Genomic DNA, 20,415 nt, shown 5'->3' with positions numbered 1-20,415 from the left:
CTGATTTGTTGGCTTCACAGCTCTGAGTCACTGGGCCTGATTTATTAAAGCTCTCCAAGACTGGAAAGGATACACTTTCATCTGTGATTCTGGGTGATCCAGCAAACCTGGAATGGATCTCCTAACAGTCATTTGCTATTTGTTAGCAAATATTTTCAGTCCTGGACCAGATCAATCAGGGCTGGCTGTGTCACCCATCTTCAGTGATGAAAATGTATCCTTTCCAGCCTTGAAGAACTGTTATCAATCAGGTTCATTGACCTTAATAGCATCACAACTAAAGAAGCTTTTTAATAGAGTTGGAACCCCTGTCCGGTGTTTCTTGCCATGTACTGATGTGTTAGTTGGGGGACTCCTGTCACTTCCCGTACTGGGAAGGAAGGATAATTCCTTGCAAGGGGACACAGATATCACTGACAAACTGGCAGAAGATCAATCTAATTAGAATCAGAGCATGTCACATTTTATCTTGCTATTAGTTTATTCATTTTAAATTCATCTTCATATTAACCCTGCATACTGACTAACTGTCCATCTCTTTGCTGTAGATTTAATCCAAGTGGCCTTTTTTACCTGCTCATTTGAATTGGCCATTAACAACATCATCAGTTCTCCGTGGTGCCATTTGTTTGATGAAGAAGATGCAAAAGTGAGTTTCAGTGCAGTTACTTGACTCCTAGGTTACTTGTTATATATACATTACATGGCCACCAAAGTCTGTGACTTGTTCAGTTATAGCATTAGCAAATGTGCTGAAGTTAACAACACAACTGTGAGTGCTTGCGTTTTACCATGTTGGAAATGTAACTACGACATTGTTACTTTGTAGCAAGATAAGAGCTTACAACAGGAAGCTTAGGCTGGATACACACGTGCAATACTTGTCTTTGGAAAGCATCTTTCACAATCCTTTCAAACGACTGCACGATACATGAACGTGTGCTGTACATACAGCACCAATCTGCTCTATGCAGAGGGGTGGGGGAGAACAACAGAGCGGCACCCTTCTGCTCTGTCTCCCCTTCACTTGCATTAGGATTGTCCGTGGATCCGCCAGGACGCTTGTTCGGACGATGGACATCGGGGGCTGTACACACGCAAAATTCTCGTCCGATATTGGCCCTGAGCCGATTATCGCACGAGAACAATTGCACGTGTGTACGTAGCCTTAGCTGTGTCAGAACCTCTGTTGGTTTTCTACCACCTCACCACCCCTGTGTCTGTCGTTGGAAAGGATTGTGACTGATGTACTCTTTAAAATTATTGCTGTGATGCAGCTATTCTACAAATGTACACCCACTGTAAGGTAATACGTATAGCCACTTGACTGAAAACACACACTAAATTCTTGCAAGTATTTGTATTATGAGTATTCTGAGATCTGAGAAGTCACAGACACCTGCAAACACCTAATTCATCCATTCCTAATTTATTTTGAGTAAAGCTAACATTTGAAGAGACATTCCAGGCCAAAGCTTAAATGAATCGGGTAATAATACTGTCCAGAACTTTTTGCATCTGTCCAATCGGTATTAAAAAGTTTTATATATTTCACTTCATCAAGTCTCCTAAGTACTTCTCACATATTGGATGGGTTGTGTCTGCTCTGTGACTTTTCCCTCCTGATTCTTCTTGTGTCAACAATCACGTTAAGTCTTCCAAGGCAGGCTTTCGTGTAATTGGTGGCTGGAGGACCCTGAGAGTCTGGAAATATTGTATATTCATTGTTTTTAAATACCTTCAGTTCATTGTAAATGGGGAAATCAGTTCTCAGATTGCCATGTTGCTAACAAAATGTAGTGCAGTGCAGTTTAGCTCTACAGCTGTGCCCTGTTCACATGTACCTGCCATGGAGCTTACAAAAAGTTGTTTCAACACATATTAAGCAGGCATGGATACTATTGTCAGCATCAGGAAACTAATGACTAATGTATCCTTTGCGGGAGTGTAGACAAGAAGAAGATGCAAGCAGACATCCACTCGTAAAGGATAAAAATAAGTGCAAACAAAAAATATAACAGGTGGAAGTACAGAAAAAAATGTACAGTAGTTTTCTATAGAATTAGTTTATAGACAGAACAAAAATTTATGTAAAGGGAAACAGGGCTTCTTAATTAAAAAAAAAAAAAAATACATATGCATTGCCCGATTCAAGTTTTTAAGAAATTAAGAGATATTTGACCTTAAAAGTGAGCCTGCGATCAGATCACGTAGTACATGAACAATAAGTCCCCTTCCATACTGATTCATTGTACGGTCATTTATTTCGATATGCACAATATGCACTTTTCCACACCTGCATTGCAGTGTGTTACAGTACGCTGTGTTTGGGGGGGGGGCACCGTTTCTGTTGCGTTGTGGTGTGGAATTACTTTCTTGGTTGTGAACATTGATTTAATCCTCAATTAACTTTTACAGAATTTCAGAAGCCAGGCTTGCAGGAATGTGGGAAACAGTCAAGATACGCCTGAAAGACCAGACTTATTCCCAAATGTTTTTTTTTCTTTTTAAAATGTAGGTTCTTGAATACCTAAATGACCTGAAACAGTACTGGAAACGTGGCTACGGGTTTGATATCAACAGCCGCTCCAGCTGCAAACTGTTCCAGCATATTTTCCAGCATCTGGAAACTGCAGTTTTTGAAAGCAAAAGGTACCATTATTGTTCTGTGCGCTCTTGCATTATGTGCTTGATATAACCTAAATCATATATAATATGCAAAATGTCACTGACTTTTTTCATTTTAAAGTGTAACTAAACTGTAGACAAAAATTGTTAGCAGGCAGGTTGATTATTGCAGAAGGGACAAAAAGTCCATCTGCAGTAAAATAAACATAACATAAAAAAAATTTCTACAATGGTATAATTATACTTTTCTTCATTGTACAATATTATAAACCTGGCATACCTAGCTGCTGGGAAGCCTGTCAGGGTCATTGGTCAGGCCAGATTGACCTAACACGCAAGCATGCGTACAAGAGTTATGTCATTTTGGCCCAGCTAATTAAGCTGGCTGAAGATGCTGAACCTCGAGGAGGACCATGAGAACCAGATTTTCCTGTACGTTTAGTTCTTAAAATACTATATTGTAATAATATAGTTAAATAATAAAATGCAGCTCAGCTTTTTGCCAGATACCTGGAGAGAACAGGCAGGGAGGAGGGATTATTACAGAAGGGACATTGTCCCCCCCCCCCCCTTTCTGCAGTAATGACCTGCCTGATTGTGTATTCCTTAAAGTGGAACCTTAGTTACACTTTAATGGCTATGAACATGCAAGCAAAGATTTACATTGTGTTGAATTGAGAGACTTTTTTATTTGCTTTAGCAAATATTATACAATGCAGCACAAAAACTACATTGTTAATAGTAGATTTTATAGTCAAAATGTTTCTATCACACCTTTATAGCTGGCGCTAAGGTCTTTAGCACTTTAGAAAAGGTAACAAAGTGTTTGCATCACAGTCATTGTACTGGATTGTATGAGATGCAGTACAAACAGTAACTCAAGGCAGTCATAAACAGCCAACCAATCATTAAAAATATAAAGTTGTGTTTTAGGTTTTTTAGGGGGATACTTGGTGACATTCTACAAAAATATATAAAAATGGTGCTTTTACTTTACTACCCTGGCCCATATAATTTTCTCTAAACCCCTACCTAAACAGATGTAACCCCATTGGTTACCAACGCCTGGTTTACCTTGAGGTGTTTATTTTAGGTTTGTTACATTCAGCAATCATATTCCCTTACATGAATGCCTTCCATTGTGTTTAAAAGCTTTTGTGAAGGGTAAAAGCTCCCTCTGGTGTAATGACCGTACTAAAACAACCAAAATGAGAGCAGTAAACATATACACCTATTTTACTTTATGTCAAAATGTCTAATTAAGTTGTTAAATATTAATGGAGATCTGGGTAAGGAATGATTTGTTGTTTGAATTGAATTACAGGTTGCACTTGAATAATAAAATAACTGAACGTACTGTTTATCTGGTTTGACAGCAAATTTACCCAGCAGATGTTTATGCGGTTCATAATTTAATAAATGTTCCTTGCATAAAAAGCTAATTATGTTTATGCTAGCTTTGTAATTGTCCATCATTATTCATTTTGACCATGTCATATATTTTTTTCATCTTTCATAAAATTATTTAGGACTTGTCTAGACCTCTGACAGCTGAATTACATGGAATTATCCATTTGTGAAATTCTAGTGCAGATTAGGAGATGATCTTGTTACTTTACTGATTTAAAAAAATCTCCTCTCTGGCTCTTTAGCATTAATTGCTTCTCCTAACACGATGTCCTTAGTTTTACAGTTTGGGTGATGCCAAGATTGAGAACATGCAATGACTATACTCATTTAGGGCAGGGGTCCTCAAACCCCGGTGCGAGGTCCACTAGTGGGCCTGCCTGCGGCTCTGGCTGGTGCACGTCCCAGCGGGGTCAGGATAAAGACCTTGCTTGGGAAGGCGCACCGGCCAGAGCCGAGGACCACGTCTCCTGTACACCTCGCTGGCTCAGGTCAGTGGGTTGGTTGTGTCTCTGGACACAGGCTTAGACCTAGGATTGGGAGAGTAGGACGGTTTTGGCATCATGACGTCACTCTGGGTGAAGTTTCTTCCCCTTTGAGTGACACACGGCTCCCTCCGCATGCGCGTTCCAGGGTCCCTGAAATTAGTGGTCTGCAGTCTCCAAAACGTTGGGAACTACTGATTTAAGGGACAGCTCCTTATTGCCAGGGTACCTGGCATAATGACAATTGGGCCCCTCAAGGCATCATTTAGAATTGCCCAGTTTGAAAAAGAGAACCCTTCAGCAGGAAATCCTTCATTAAGGAGCACAGAGTTGGGCTTTAAATTTATTTCAAAATTTATTTCAAAATTTATCTGGAGGAGGTTTGAGTCAACAAATAGATTGAATTAAAGCACAAATAAACATATCCTTTTGTTATAATTTATTTCAATTACTTTGAGAAAAATATACTTTATTTAAACATGCTGAAAATGTTGTCAGTTGCTTCAATGGATATCACAAATGAAAAAAAGAAATTCATCCAAAAGACTGCATCCAGGTAAAGATAGTTTTCATTTGTCTCTGACACATGAGACTGGTGTCTCTTTTTGAATGTGTTTTTTTTTTCTCAGCTTGTGTGTAAACTGTTGTCCACTACTCTTTTTACCTGTCTGCAAATTGGACTCTAAAGTCCTGATTTATGAAAGCTCTCCAAGACTGTAGAGGATACACTTTCATCAGTGAACCTGGGTGATCCAGCAAATCTGAAATGGATTTCCCAAATGCTTTCAGTCCTGTACCAGATCCATTCCAGGTTTGCTGGATCACCCAGCTTCACTGATGAAAGTGTATCCTCTCCAGCCTTGGAAAGCTTTATTAAATCAGGCCCTATGTTTGTGCCTGAACTCGTCACCAGTCTGCTGATTCTTTACTGTATGTCATATGTCATGGCCATCTGTCCAATGACTTATATTGCTCCAGCATTTGGCCGGTCTGTTGGCTATTGTCCCCAGCAATACAAAGGATCTACCAACCCCTCATGTATGATTGCAGTTACGGTTTTCTGAACATATAATATTCATGTTTCGTCATACTGATGCTGCTGTCTGCTGATTGTAAGTGACAATCTTTTTATTATCGGATTCACATACCTAAATAATTAAAGAGAAGTGGCAGGAACTACTAAAGTATCAATGCATTGTTATATCTACAATGACAAAATATGTTTGGCCTGCTCTTAAAAGCCAAAAAAACACAACCAAATTGATTAGGTGTTTACATTTGAGAATTAGTAAATACAAAAGTTTAGCTTTTTTGTTTATTTTTGCATATCAGGGTACATTGGAATTGGAGTTACTGAGACCATCAATTAATCTTCCTCTTGACTGGGATGTTATGATCTTCCTAATTTTGTAGTTCTGGCATATTTTATGCAAATCATGACTTTGAGAAAATAAGTCTAATTAGTGTGTTGACTTTCCCTATTTAGAACAACTTGATTAGCTAGTCCAAGCCACAGTCTGTGCATTGGCTTTCATAGCTAAGTACCAGCCCTACCAGCAAAGACAAGCAATTAGCAACCGCTGATTAAATTATTTAAATGTCACATCTCTGGCTGTGTATAATGTTCCCTGATGAGTTGTGTAATCCCAGATGATTTTAATAGTCAAATGTATTTAATTATTAGGCTATTAGTCTTCTAAAACTTCTGCCCTCTGAGAAATGTATGTTTGCTTCTCAATTGCTCTTTAAAGTAAATCCAGAAATAGCTCTTTAGGTGAAATGGAAGACGGTTTTGGGAAGTCAAACCATCCACCACCCTAGGTGCCCTAATAGTGAACTCTTGAATGCTGCTAAAGCACATTTTTACTGCAGCCAAGCAAAGCTTGAAAGCATGAGAGTCTGCGACCATCCCATTTGAAGCCGCATAAACCCCAATAAATATTTAGACATACTGCATGTGTTTCTAAGCTTTTAGAAACTAACTGACCCCCAACTTTGTTGTGATATTTAAGAATTCTTAAATCTTGAAGAATAATAAGAATGAATAAATTCATGTTGCATGCAGTTGGAAAGATCAATGATGGTTTGTATTTCTATTTGTTAGGAATCTGTATAAGTTTTTACTTTTCATGTCTGGTCATAGGTGCCCTTTAAATTATTCAAAAGTATGGACTTCATGAATCACCTTTAGGCCTTCAAACTTTAAATATTTATTACAATTCATATAAAATAGTTTGTCATATTTAGATAAAATGGCTAAATGGAGAGAACTTAACCTTCCAGAGGGCCACATTATGGGCCTGATTTATTAAAGCTGGAGAGGACACTTTCATCAGTGAAATGAATGATCCAATAAACCTGTAATGGATCTTGTCCAGGATTCAAAACATTTGCTAGCAAATAGCAATTGACTTTGAAAAATCAGTTCCAGGTTTGCTGGATCACCCAGCTTCCCTAAAGAAATTGTGGAGAGAATTAATAAATCAGACTTCATGACATCCCTTTTTACTCCAGCCTGACAGTCTTTGTTTTCCCATTTCATTTATTGGATTTCAATGCAGGCTCAATGTCACATGTGAGTATTACTTAGAGCTGCATGCAAATATATTCTTCAAAATTTAACACAACATATTACCAGTTTAGAAAACTGTACAAACATAATGGGACTCCTTAGAGCAGTGTTCCTCAGCCTTTTCGCCATGGGCAAACCCTTGGAGTAACTTTTCAATCTTCAGGGAACCCCCAGTATATTTATATTATCCACGGCTCACAATACATTATTGTGGTGGTGAGAATGCCTCCCATTACTGGCCAGTGGGTAGAATGTCATCCTTTACAGATCGGTCAGTTTAGCCGGCACCAATGACTTTTCTGCCTGAGATCCACTAACTCCTCATTGCTCAAGGAACCCCTAGCACAGGCATGGGCAAACTACGGCCCCTGGGCCATATATGGCCCGTTAGGCTTTTTTTTAATCCCACCCGTTGAACTCTCTCTCTACTTCAGCGGTCTGCAGCTCTACTCAGCGGACCATGTTCCCTGTACAAATCCTGGGCTCCGGGAACAACCTGCCCACTGTCCCATCGCAGGCTCAGATCCCAATCAGATGTCATCATGACGTCAGGTTCGGTGACACCCGTCTCGCCGCTCCATCTATCTGATCCTGGCCTGTCCTCCTGTGGCCGATGAGTCAAAAAGTTTGCCCACCCCTGCCCTAGCATCTTCTGGAAGAACTTTAGGGTTTAGAAACAGTGTATTAGAGAATAAATATGATTTGGGAAGTTGATCACCTGCTTGCCTTGCAATATCAGATGTGTGAGAATACTAAAAGATCTGCTGTAATATGTCGGTAAAAAAATAATAATTTACCAGCAAAAGACTATAATATGTGGTAGCAACCACTAGAGGACACTTTATTTCTGCCACATGGAGACTTCAGTGCCTATTTCTGCTGAGACACCCGGAACCTTATTAATCAGAATAAGAAGGAAAGGTTTTACTGTGCTTGGCAGCCAGTCAAATTCCAATGTTCATTCCTTTAGGTGAGGTTAGTTAAAGTGTATGAGATTAGTGTAAGGGGCAAAGTCATATTCCTTCTTTCTCGTTTAAGTAATCAGCCTAATTGATTTATTTATATCTAATTTAATTTTTTTTTCAGAAGCTAGTCATTTGATAGAAACATTTAATCAAAACCAAAATCCATCTTCATCAGTGTTGAGTCACATTTATGGTACCAGATAGGCAGGGCTGTACTTAAAAGTTATTTTTTCAATTTCTAAATCGGAACCAAGTTGATCAAATTAAGGGTAGGGCTCAGTTCTTTTTAAAGGTGTGAAAGTATGCCAGAGTTATGCTGCCAAAACAAGTAACAATACAGTAGTTGGAAATAATGGATAGATAGATATCTGGGTTGTGTCCATAACTAAAAAATAATGTTTCATTTCATGGAAAATTGCAACAAAGTTTATCTTTTCTATGCAGTGTGGAATAATATTTTTTGAGAAAAAAATTGTTTTATATAATCAGCTGATGATCAATCGTTCATAAAGTGCTGTATGTGCGACCAGAGTTATTTGGGCTTATTTTCAAGGGAAAGAGAAGGTTGCTTTCATATTCATTCCTCTTGTGTTTAAGAATACTTTGGGACCCTTCTGAGATTGTTCAAAATTTGACCTGCAGCTTGCCTCCTTCAATGTTTGTTTTAAACACTTACTGAAATTTATCAACTGCTACTTGCTGTTTTTGCATTCCCAGTGATTTATATGGGAAAAGGAGCAAAAGCACGTTGGCAAGTGAGCGCAGTGTCTAGCTAGATCCATTTTCCAGTAATAAATGGGTAAAATCTTTATTCATTATTTATTATTTCCTTACCCTAAGACGTAACAGTGTAAATCTCCCCACATTGATGGAAAATCCTCTAATAAACAATTGGCACTGGAAATGGAAAAAGTTTTTTTAATCCTGGTTTAGTGACAATTGAATTAAATTTCCTTTCATATTATATTCCAAGGACTAAAGTCAGCAGAATATGTAGAGGGTTTAATCTTTCCAGAGAGGAAGACATGAATGAAAACCTGACTGGGGTTGCCAGTTGTGTCAAATCTAATAAATCAGTTTTTTGTCTACAGATATACTTTAAAGGCTCTATTTTTGACACCAGGAATCTGACATTCCCCTTAGACATTCAATCAATATTGACATTGAATCATATGGACCAGGAAGATATCCACCAAAGTTTGAGGGAATGTCTGATTCCCTGTTTCATAAATGGAGCCCTAAAAATAATGACTATTTTTGTGTTTGTAAAACAAAAAATAAGAATGTTCTTGCCAGGCTTCTTACAGGTCCAAAAATTTGTGCAACCTCTTCTTTATTTGGTATATTCAAATGCAATTCTATGAAGTTCAAACTGTGTTTTATCACTGAATGTTGTGTTTAGTCTAAAGTTTTCCATGAGCAATTTTTTTTTGTGTGTATTTTTTATCTAATGTAGCTTCCTATCTTTTAACTACTTTAGTCTTGTTCTTGCTTGTTATCTATAACAGAAATGTAGTGTAAATACAGTTTGTATGTTGAAGATACTTATTTTTGCCAGAGGATGTGGTAAGATAAGATTCAAAAACTGATTGAAACTAGTAAATGTTTTGCATGCTAGGTTCCAAATAGGGCTAAGTATACTGTGAGCAGAACTTTTTTTTTTTTTTTTAACATTCTTTATTTTTAGTTTGAAAAAACAAAAAACACAATAAACAACAAAGACAAGAACAATACAGTCATAGGGAAATACAGAACAGGGTAAGGGTAGCTATGGGAAACAAAGACCGTTACGTTACACATTCCACATAATATCAAAAACAAAGAAATTATTTGTGGTGCAGTTACAGACACAGCATCATCATTGGACAACCGAAATACAAAGGGGAGAGAAAAAATGAGGTGCAAGGAAAACAAATATATAAATACGTCACAAAATACTCCCAACCCCTCTCTCTTCAGCCTGAGGAGCTCGGATCCAGGTGGCGCTTGAACTCCCGGGTGTCTCGGTAGTAAATCCAGCTACCCCACATCACATTAAATTTCTCTTGCGTACCCCTTAAGCTCGCAGTCAGGTCCTCCATGAGCATCATATCATTAACCCTGTGAAGCCACATGCCCACAGTGGGAACTGACGCTGTCTTCCACAACATAGGAATACAGGCGGTCGCTGCCACTATAAGATGTCTGGGAATAAACTTCCTGTAGCTCTTATCCGGAATAGTGTTATGGTGCAAAAGGAAAAACCCGGGATCCCTTGGGACATTGTGAGTGGTAACCTTCTGCATGAGTGCTCTCACCTGTTCCCAGTAGGGGCCCAGTAACGGGCAGGACCAAAATATATGCAACATGGTGCCCTTTTCCTGATTACACCGCCAACATCCGGGAAATGTAGCCAATCTGGGGTCCTATACAACCGAGAGAGGTTAGACAGAGAGTGTCTAAGAGGGCCACTTCCCTTACAGACCGTCTTAAAACTCGTTTTCACTTGGTTATTGCAATAATCTGGGGGAAGAGACCGTAGACCGTGGGACAGCTGAAGTGACCTCCAAAAATCAAGGTTAAAGTCCCCTAACCTATCTATCAATGCCTCTATCGAAACCCACTGCCCTTGGTGGATAAAATGTTCTGCTCTAAAGAGCCCTCTCTCACACAGCTTCCGGAATTTCCCATCTTCCAACCTAGGAGGGAAGGAGGGGTTTCCAATAATCAGATACATGGGAGAAGGTCCAGGCGATAGGTTGAGTTTAAATATAGGTCTCTGTCAGGCCTTCCAAGTAGCAAAGATCGCAGGGTGGGCTCTCAGATTCGGGTGAGGGAGCTTCTGTAACCAGGGGGGCGCCGTCAAAGGTATCGGTGTGAAAGATTGTTCCACACTTATCCATTGTTTAAACTCCTCATGTCGGAACCAGTCCAAAATTCGGACCATTTGGGTCGCCATGTAGTATAGAGAAAAATTGGGGACGCCCAGACCCCCTCCACTCTTGCTCCTGAATAACAGACTCCTGCTAAGCCTGTGGCCCTTTTTGCCCCAAATGAAATGGAATAGTCTGTAATGATTTAAAGAATGAGGCCGGCAAAGAAATTGGCAGAGCCTGAACAAGGTACAGGATCCGTGGCAGGATGTTCATTTTCACTGCCTTTATGCGTCCTAGCCAGGACAGAGTCAAGGAGGACCAATACTCCAAGTCCTTGTTAGTGTTAGTGAGAATGGGAACGAAATTTAGAGCATAGAGCTGAGATAGGTCCGCTGGAATCCGAGTCCCCAGGTATTGAATCTCCTTATCTTCCCATTTAAAAGAGAAAAATGGATTGAGATGAGATCGACGGGTCTGAGGCATAGAGATACTCAGGGCCGCAGATTTAGAGTAGTTGATTTTAAAGTTTGACACCGCCCCATATTCCCGTATCGTTTGGATAAGGTTCGGTAGAGATGTAAGAGGGTTAGTTCTGATAAAAAGAAGGTCATCTGCATAGGCTGCCACCTTATGTTCACATCCATTTAGCATAAGGCCCTGGATATCTGGATTGGAACGTATTGCTGACAATTGGGGCTCCAGAGACGAAATAAAAATAAGGGGGGACAGAGGGCAGCCCTGTCTAGTGCCGTTAGAGATACTAAAAGGTGAGGACACTTCTCCGTTCACCTTGACCCATGCAGAAGGGGACGAGTACAACGCCTGTATCCAGGTCATCATCTTATTCCCCATGCCCATGGTACAGAGTGTGGCCAGCATAAAGTCCCAATACACTCTATCGAAGGCTTTTTCTGCATCGGTCGAAAGCAATAACAAAGATCTGTCAGAAGAAGCCGCCGCGTGAATCCATGAAGTGGCTCTTAAAGTGTTATCTTGGGCTTCCCTGGAAGGCATGAATGTGCCTTTGTAGTCTGTTGGCTAGAATTTTGGTAAACAACTTAAGATCTTGATTCAGAAGCGAAATAGGCCTGTAGCTGCTACATGCCGAAGGGTCCTTGACAAGATAAAATGCAGTCTTCTCCAGGCAAATTGCCAACCCCGCTAACACCTTCTTATTTTGTAAAAGACGATAAATACACCCAGTCTGCTGTCCGGCTCCCTAGACAGCATGGCTTCGTGTCCAAGGCCCTGCTAATCCACCAGTGCAGAACTGCTCAAGCTGTCCAGTTCCATGCCCATGCATGCTAATGTTCACGTCTTTGTTTTTCAGAAAGAACCTTGTCATAGATAGTCAATAGCAAATGTCCATGTCGAGCGGGCAGTGTTTTGAACACTCGTGGAAGCACCCTACCCGTAGATAAACAGCGGGAGACAGAATAGTGTTTACCATTGGCTGGGGTGTCATGTGACCTCAGCTTTAGGTCAAAAAGGGGGTTTTAGCTATTTTCCCATTTCTAGTGGGGAAAGAATTAACATTAGCCTCATTACCTAGTAAATAGGCATTTTGCTATTATTTTTCTTATATCCTAATACCCCCAGGGTTTCTATTCAGTGTTCATTTATTGGTTATCATTCTAGGTGCAATACAGCCAAGCACAGTGTTTTTTTATTTGCCTACAGCTGATGAATCTTAAAACAAATGGTGAAAACCTTTCACCACTTATAAATAAACAGCCTCAAATTGACCACAAAATCTTTATTGGCAATATGGTTTATTGCTTTTGGATTGTCTGGTCTTGGCATGCAAACTGTGTTTGCTAACTGTCTCTTTTTATACACCTGACAAATAACTTATAGAAACAATATATCAATACCTGTGCAACCAGCATAATTTATATTATTTATGTATCTGTGACATATTTGCTTCCAGTAGTTTCTTCTATATTACTGCAATGCTTGTTTTGCCATATTTCATAAAGGTTTTATCAGAATCAATAAACTTTTAAGCCACTACCCATAGGTTAATGTTATGATATTTTTGATTTATTGATTTCTAAAGAATTTTCAGAACACTTATAGTACTGATAGATAAACAGTAAATATTCTGAAATTAAGCTCCTACAAATTTTCTTTAGTCAGAGCTGGAAGGTCTGGGAATGTTGGCCAGTATATTCAATGCTGTGAATTATTGGGCTGGTCATAAGCCAATTAAAGGAAAACTGTTAAAGTATTCCTTACCAATTTTATTACAAATATATTCAGAGCCCCCAATTGTACCTGTAAGGTCACCCAATATATCTTAACCACATTCTTCTTTCTCTGAAACCCCAGCTTGTGGGGGTAATGTTCCTCACCTGCCACTACTGCACCAATGCCCGCTTCGGCACTTGATGCCACTGCCTGTATTTATCCCCTTTTGCTAATAAAATCTGTATATGTTTTTGGATATTCCCAAAACGTATAGAGATTGCTTTAAAATAGCTATTACAAAGCATGCAGTTATATCTTATCTGTCAGTATAAAGCGCTTGACAACCATAATAATTATATTGTACTTGTTATGGACGGTGTAATTATTAAAGTGGAACTAAAGTCAAAATAAATATAAAAAAACTTTCAATCCCGCAGATCCGCCGATCGGGAGGTTTCTGTGATCGGATCCCAGATCGTCCCAGTATCCCCCTTTGGCTCAGTACAAAGGAAGCACCAGGTGCGAGATCGGGTGATGTAGATGGGGGAAAAAGAGTGCTGATCTCATTGCGCATGCGTGAGATTTGCATTTTTTTCTCCTATTTAAGAAAGGGCCCCTTCTACACATGCCAAACATCGGGCATGCGCAGAAGGAGCAGCCAAGAGCCTCCCAGGATACTTGACATAGGTATCCAGGGAATCTCTGTGCTCCCATGATTACCGTTATATATAGGGTATATAAAGGGTTGTCTACCCTTTTTATGTAAAGTAAACATTTTCAGTTTAGGTCCCCTTTAAGTAAAATAAATATGTCTGAGTTCCCCTTGCATGAAGAGGCACTTGTAACAAGGAAACCCTTATTCAGCATGCAATGTGTTCAGTACTATTTCCAATTACAAATAGTTTTTGGGCTGACAATAAATCATTACATTTGCATCTTTGGTGAAAAGGTCCAGTGTGGCTTTATGTTAGTTTATGTTTGGGCAAATTAAAAAAAAAAAGATTTTACATATGTTTGCAGAAAATGCTTATTTCCCTATGTTTTATCCAGAATTTCAAAGCACATCTCCTGCTGTGTTCTATTTCTACTGTATGACAAAGCACAACCCTTTCCCTTGTTTATACCTTTTATTCCATTTTTTCACAGGAATTGCTTATTGACAAGATTTCTGGAAAATCAAGTTGAAAAAAACATATTTAATGGCTTGGTTCTGTTTGTCAGGGTCTTTGTTAGTTGTCTAATCTTTGGTAGTCTAGACCACTTCCCAGGTTTAGAAAAGGGTGACACTTAAAACATGGTGATCGATGATTGATTGGCAGCCTATATATGAAATCCAAAGATCCATTTACTTGAATTGAATAACTGATCACAACTTTTCTTTAGCATTGATTGCCACTTTCAAAAATGGCAACTTGCAACCGTAGACTTACTGTACATTGTGGTTAGGATTGCCACTTTTGAAAAATGGTGATTAGGGATCTAAAAAAAAAAACACCTCTGATCCCCAATATGGCCAATGGCAATGTCTATTTTCAAAGTGGCAGTCACTTTCTGGAAACTCATAAATTGGCAATCAGACCTAATTAGTGTTTTCTGTATAGGTAGGTTAGTTGGAAGAGAGCTCCCATCCGTCAATGAATTGAAGGCAGCTACAAAGTGAGGGGCCAGGTCCTCAGCGAACTTCCTGTAATAAGGGAGTGAAAAGCCATCCGGTCCTGGCGCCTTCCCTGACTTAGTTTGCTTTATAGCGGCCTGGAATTCCGCAACAGATATCGGGGCTTCCATATCCTGACTTGCCGAATCATACAGGCATGGTAAATCAACTCCCTCTAAATAGCGCTGTATTTTCCCGAAATGGGAGTTGCGTGCTGCACTCGACTGATCGGGCGGATTTAGATTGTATAGGGAGGCATAATAATCTCTGAATTTTTCGGCTATCTCTTTCACCCGGTACACCTTTTCCCCCAGAATCAGTAGCTAAAAAAGGTACATGTGTGCGGGCCCTCAGGCCTCTGAGGGCTCTTGGCAGTAGCCGCCCACATTTATCCCCATGTTCATAATAGGTTCTCTGGCATTTGACCAGGGCTGCCCTCGTTTTACCACGACAGAGAGAGGCTAATTTCTGAAGTAGAAGAGCCAACTCTGAGCCCAACTGTTTGTCCAAGGAGCGCTTATGAAGGAGCTCTAACTCCTGCAGGCATTTTATAGTGGAGGCAATTTCAGCTTGTCTTTCCTTCTTCAATCTGGCCCCACGTTTTAGAGGAATTCCCCTAATTAAAGCCTCGTGTGCTTCCCAGATCACAGTGAGGGGGCACTCAGGAGCAACATTCACAGTAAAGTAACTCCTCATTTCGGAGGTCAGCTCCGCAGCAACCACTGGGTCAGCCAAGAGTGATTCATTTAGTTTCCAGTGCCAAGACATGGGGGAAGTGTAAGCTAAATGTAACGTGAGAATTACTGGTGCATGATCTGAGAATGCAATGTTCCCAATCCTGCAATCCACAACCTGCATCAGGTCCCCCTTCTTAAGCCAAAGATGATCAATGCGTGAATACATCCGGTGCGGGTGAGAATAGAATGTGTAATCCCTACCAGTTGGATTCAAGATCCACCACACGTCAACCAGTTGATGTTGGTGCAAACAGGGTTTCAATTGAGCAGAAAGATGCGAGCTAGCAGGTCCCGCCGCACCGGAGGTATCCAGGTCACGATCAGGGGCAAAGTTAAAGTCGCCTCCACATAGAAGCAGACCCTTGGAGAACTCATCAAGCTTTTCAAGCATCCCTTTCATAAATCATTATGAGGCAAAGGTTACCAGGCGTTCCTCCAGAATTCCCTTGACAAACAGTACTCTGCCCTCTCGATCCCTGTATATGTCAATAAGATGCCGACGTACCGACCCCGAGATCAAGAAGTGCCCCCAGATCTGGAGTCCACCGAGCCACAATGGTAACTGGTCGGAAATTTCCTATTGAATAATTTGGGAATCTTGTCATGTTTAAAATGAGTTTCCTGGAGTAGCGCCACCTGGACCCGCAGCCTCGCCAATTCAGCCAGCAGTGCTGAAATTTTCTCCGGGACATTCAATCCCTTGACATTAAATGTTGCTAACTTAATACGGTCCATATCAAAAACAATAAATCACCACAATAAATAACAGCTATCAGCTATAGCTCGGAGGTCAGAGGATGTGCATCCCCTGAAGGGGTGGGTCGAACGTCCCTTGAAGGCCACAGGAACACAGTAGTGCAAACTTCAGAGGTAAAGTTCTTGAGGTGAGGACCATAGGTGGAGTAGGATCAGTCCTTCTGAAAACCCAGATCAGGCAAGTCCATCTTGATGAGGTGGAGCACGGCGGCGCCGGGTTCTGCCAGTCTGCGTATGCCACTGGGCGGCCGAGTTGGTGGCAGAGGTTTCAGCATCGTTGGCCAATCGGGAATAGAGGTGGAAGGCAAGTCGAACGTCGCCAAGAAGGACGTGGGTCCGTTTCAGATCTAAAAATCGCTGTCTTTCCCTCCTTGTGTGCGGTTAGTTGAAAAGTAAAGCCCCATCTGTACGGAATTTCCCCTTGCCTTAGAGCTAATAAAACTGGCTGCAAGGCTTTACGTAACAGGAGTGTATGGCGGGAAAGATCCTGTAACAGTTGTATCTCACAACCTTGAAACTGGAAGGGGTTCCTGTTGCCTCGCCGCTTTCATTATGGCTTCTTTAACTGCAAAGGAATGAACCCTGCAAATACCATCTCGCGGCCTGGAGGGATCAGGATTCTTAGGGCCCAGAGCTCAGTGTATGCGGTCTATTTCAATCCCCGAATCAGGTGCAGCATGCAGGAGAGAGTTAAAAATCGCTGTGGCTGCAGCTTGCAGAGCAGGGGGTGAAATATCTTCAGGGAGGCCCCTTAAACGTATGTTGTTACGTCTATTTCTATTTTCTAGGTCATCCTGTTGCATTAGCAATTGTTTTAACAGCATGGAATGAGAAGTTAAAGTCTCAGCGTGCTGGTTCACTTGTAATTGTATGTCAGCCGTCGTTTTTTCAAAGTCATCCATCCTAATGGACACATCTTTTCTGAAAGTTGCCAGTTCCTCTTTAATAGTATGCTCAAATTTGCCAAAGCATGCCAGCAGATCTCGTCTGGTGAAGGGAGCATCCTCCTCTTCCTCACTGTCACTGCTAGAAACAGCCCCCCTCCTGGGGGAGGATGCTACAGTGCTCCTGTGTCCCTGGCTAGCCTGCACAGCCGTGTTTGCATATGTGTTTCCCCCTGATTAATGCCCCAGCAGCTCTTCCCTAGACTCTCCACCGATCTGAGGTGACTCACCACTGGAAGAGGAGCCGTTATGTAAGTCCCGTGGCGGTCCGAGAAGAGCGCGTGGTGAGGAAGGCGCCATCTTGGGGGGAGGGGAATCCTCCGATGTTTCCTCTAAAGAGCCCGTTTTATGAAAGAAGGAACCGATTTCACGTGGCCGCGGTGTGTCTCCCTGCAGCCTGACACTGCGCTGAGATCTTCGTCCCATCTTGATGCCGGTAAGCAGTGTTATGCCAGCCGTATGCAGGGTGCGGGTCCGGGAGCCTGAAGGAAAGCGTCCTATCCGTCCACGCGCATGCGCAGTCCCCTCATGAGCAGAACTTTTGATTGTATGGAGTTTTCTGGAGTAGAACAGGGCTCCCCTACAATTAAGGTAAGGGGAAGATTAAGGCCTATAGGGGGTATCAACACATTCACATTATGGTTTTCAAACTTAAAAAATGCAGCATTTAAAGCAGGGGTTCTTGTTTTAAAATAGACATGTTTTGAATGCACTGGCTCTTTTCATACATGTTGGTAAGTTGAAATAATAAATAATCAATTTGACTAAGGCTATGTTCACACATCAGATGATTCTCACCAGATACAAGAGATCTGGCTTGGTCTCATTTCGGGTGAGAATCTGACGTGTACAGAGGTGATCTGGTATCTATGGATCTATCTTGACGGACCCATGAGCGACAGATGATGAACGACTGCAATAGAAGGGAAAGGAGGTGATTACAGTGCTGCTTGCTTGTCCTCCCTCCTCCCCCTTCATAGAACAGAACAGTGCTGGGTGTACAGCACTCATTCTTTCATCTGTCACTCTTTTGAAACGATCATGAAAGATTGCTTCCAGCCACAATAATTGAATGTGTGTACGCAGCTTAAAAATTTCATTATGCATATTCTTAAACCACACACTTGCCACACACGCTCACTCACATTCATTCATATTTTTTTTTTTAATCTTATCTGACAAGTTTGCAGAAATTCATTCACAGCAAAAAAAAATCTTTGGTTATCTTTAGGTTAAAATGTATCTAAAAATGATGATGATGAAATTAAAAGTATCAAATACCTCCTTGTTATTAACCTGTATAATGCAATAACTGTTGGCTAGACAATTTGTGTTTAGCAACATCAAATATAACAGCTATTAGATGTGACGTATTAGATGTATTAGATTTTTTCCCTTCCTTGTTATTTGTGGAGCAGGAAATTGCATGTTAAGATACGCTTCCAATGTGTGACACATCAGTTATCAGTTTTATTCTTTGCACTGATAGGTTGGGACAGCAGTTAATGTCATTTTATTTCTCAACGTTTTATTTCTGACAATCTTTTTCTTAAACTTTTGAACCAGAAGGCTGTTCTGTACTACTGCAAAAATATGTCACCAACAGAAACAGTCTTTTTAAGGAAAGTGGGCCTGATTAATTAAAGCTTTCCAAGGCTAGAGAGGAAACACTTTCATCAGAAAAGCTGGGTGATCCAGCAAACCTGGAATGAATTTCTTAAAAGTCCATTGCTATTTGTTAGCAAATGTTTTCAATCATGGACAAGATCCATTCCATGTTTTCTGGATTGCTCAGCTTCACTAATAAAAGTATATCCTCTCCAGCCTTGGGGAGCTTTAATAAATGAGGGCCATTTTGCTGTCTGTATTACATTTTTCTCACAATTCAAATAATATATTAATAAAAATTCTGATCTTCAGTTTTTCTTCCCAGCTAGCAAATGTCAGTAATGGATATCAAATTCAGATCTGTTGAAAACTGAGGCCAAGGCCAAATACATGTGCAGAATGCAGATCTAAAGAGGTATTTAAATATACTGTGATCTCACCTACATAATGCCTGGTGGTACTGTAGAATGCTCTATCTCTTTCTTTCAGACATATTTAATTTAAAATGTAGTATTGGATGATGAACAGTACATTTTAGGTAACATTAATAACTTGCACATGCTAGGCAGCCAAACTTTGTAAATATAAACATAATAAATGTCAGATATACTAAAAGCAGCTTGCTTCATTATGAGCCAAAGAGGGCCTATTTGCTTTGCTTTATTCACCTCATTCCCAGCAGCAAACTTTCTACTTTTTATTAGGCTGCCACTGTCTGTAATGTGTACTGTGAACTAATGTTAGAATAAAACAGAAATTCATATGTATACTAGCTGAAAAACTACCTGCCAGCAATCCAGTGTTCTTATAAAGTCATGAAAAAAGTGGGACAATGTGTACACCTTAGTACTAACCTGTACCATCATACTTCAGAAATATCACATGATGTTGAAGAGTATTGATTTTATCTAGTTAGTGATAAAAATGACTTTTCATAGTAAGCAGGGTCACTGAGTTTCTTTAAAGGAAAGTAAAATCAATACAGCTAATCAATGCTATATATATATATATATATATATATATATATATATATATATATTCATTACTGTAAAAAGAAAATAAAAAAGAAACCATAGTATTCCCATATGTAGAAACAAATTTAAAAGAATATTGATCAAAGTTCTCATGTCTAGATTGACTGAATTAGACAGTCGTACGCTAAAATAATGCAATAAAGCAGAATTCCAGGCAAATGATATATCATAAGCCAGGGCAGAATTTTAAAAAAAACCTGCTTTCAGTGGTAAAATAAACAGTCCAGCATTCATGAGACCTGAAAGTTATTTCAAAGGTTCCCCCATTTAAAAAGTTTGAAAAAGATGGGTTTAGTGGTATCCTTTATATTTTCAGATACACCCCTTGCAGCTTTCTCTCACTGCTTTTACATCTAGTTTCATACCAACAGTGACCTGTGAAAGGCTGGGAAATTATTTATACCAATGCACAGCCCATTTGCAATAGGTGAAATGGACTTTGAATAAATTAGTAGGGCAGGTACTTATACTTAATAAAAGCACCTATTATTTTGCAATGTCAAAAAACAGCATCAACACTAAAATGATAAAAATTAATTATTAGTAATGGTTTATAAAAAAATAAAAGAAAAAAAATGAC

General features: G+C 40.1%; 1 protein-coding gene across 3 annotated transcripts in view; it reads left to right on the top strand.

The window, feature by feature from the left end:
- Nucleotides 1-20,415, top strand: part of MINPP1 (multiple inositol-polyphosphate phosphatase 1) — a 39,235-nt gene that overhangs the window by 4,494 nt on the left and 14,326 nt on the right. For all 3 annotated transcript variants that reach the window (XM_072423760.1, XM_072423759.1, XM_072423761.1), the window contains exons 4-5: nucleotides 549-649; nucleotides 2,519-2,652. In XM_072423760.1, the coding sequence (XP_072279861.1) occupies nucleotides 549-649; nucleotides 2,519-2,652 (235 nt within the window). The remainder of the gene's footprint in view (nucleotides 1-548; nucleotides 650-2,518; nucleotides 2,653-20,415) is intronic.

This window comes from Pyxicephalus adspersus, chromosome 10 (assembly GCF_032062135.1).
Source record: "Pyxicephalus adspersus chromosome 10, UCB_Pads_2.0, whole genome shotgun sequence".
Classification (NCBI taxonomy): Eukaryota; Metazoa; Chordata; class Amphibia; order Anura; family Pyxicephalidae; genus Pyxicephalus; species Pyxicephalus adspersus.
The sequence above is the reverse complement of the archived record's forward strand: the minus strand, read 5'-3'. Positions and strand labels throughout refer to the sequence as shown.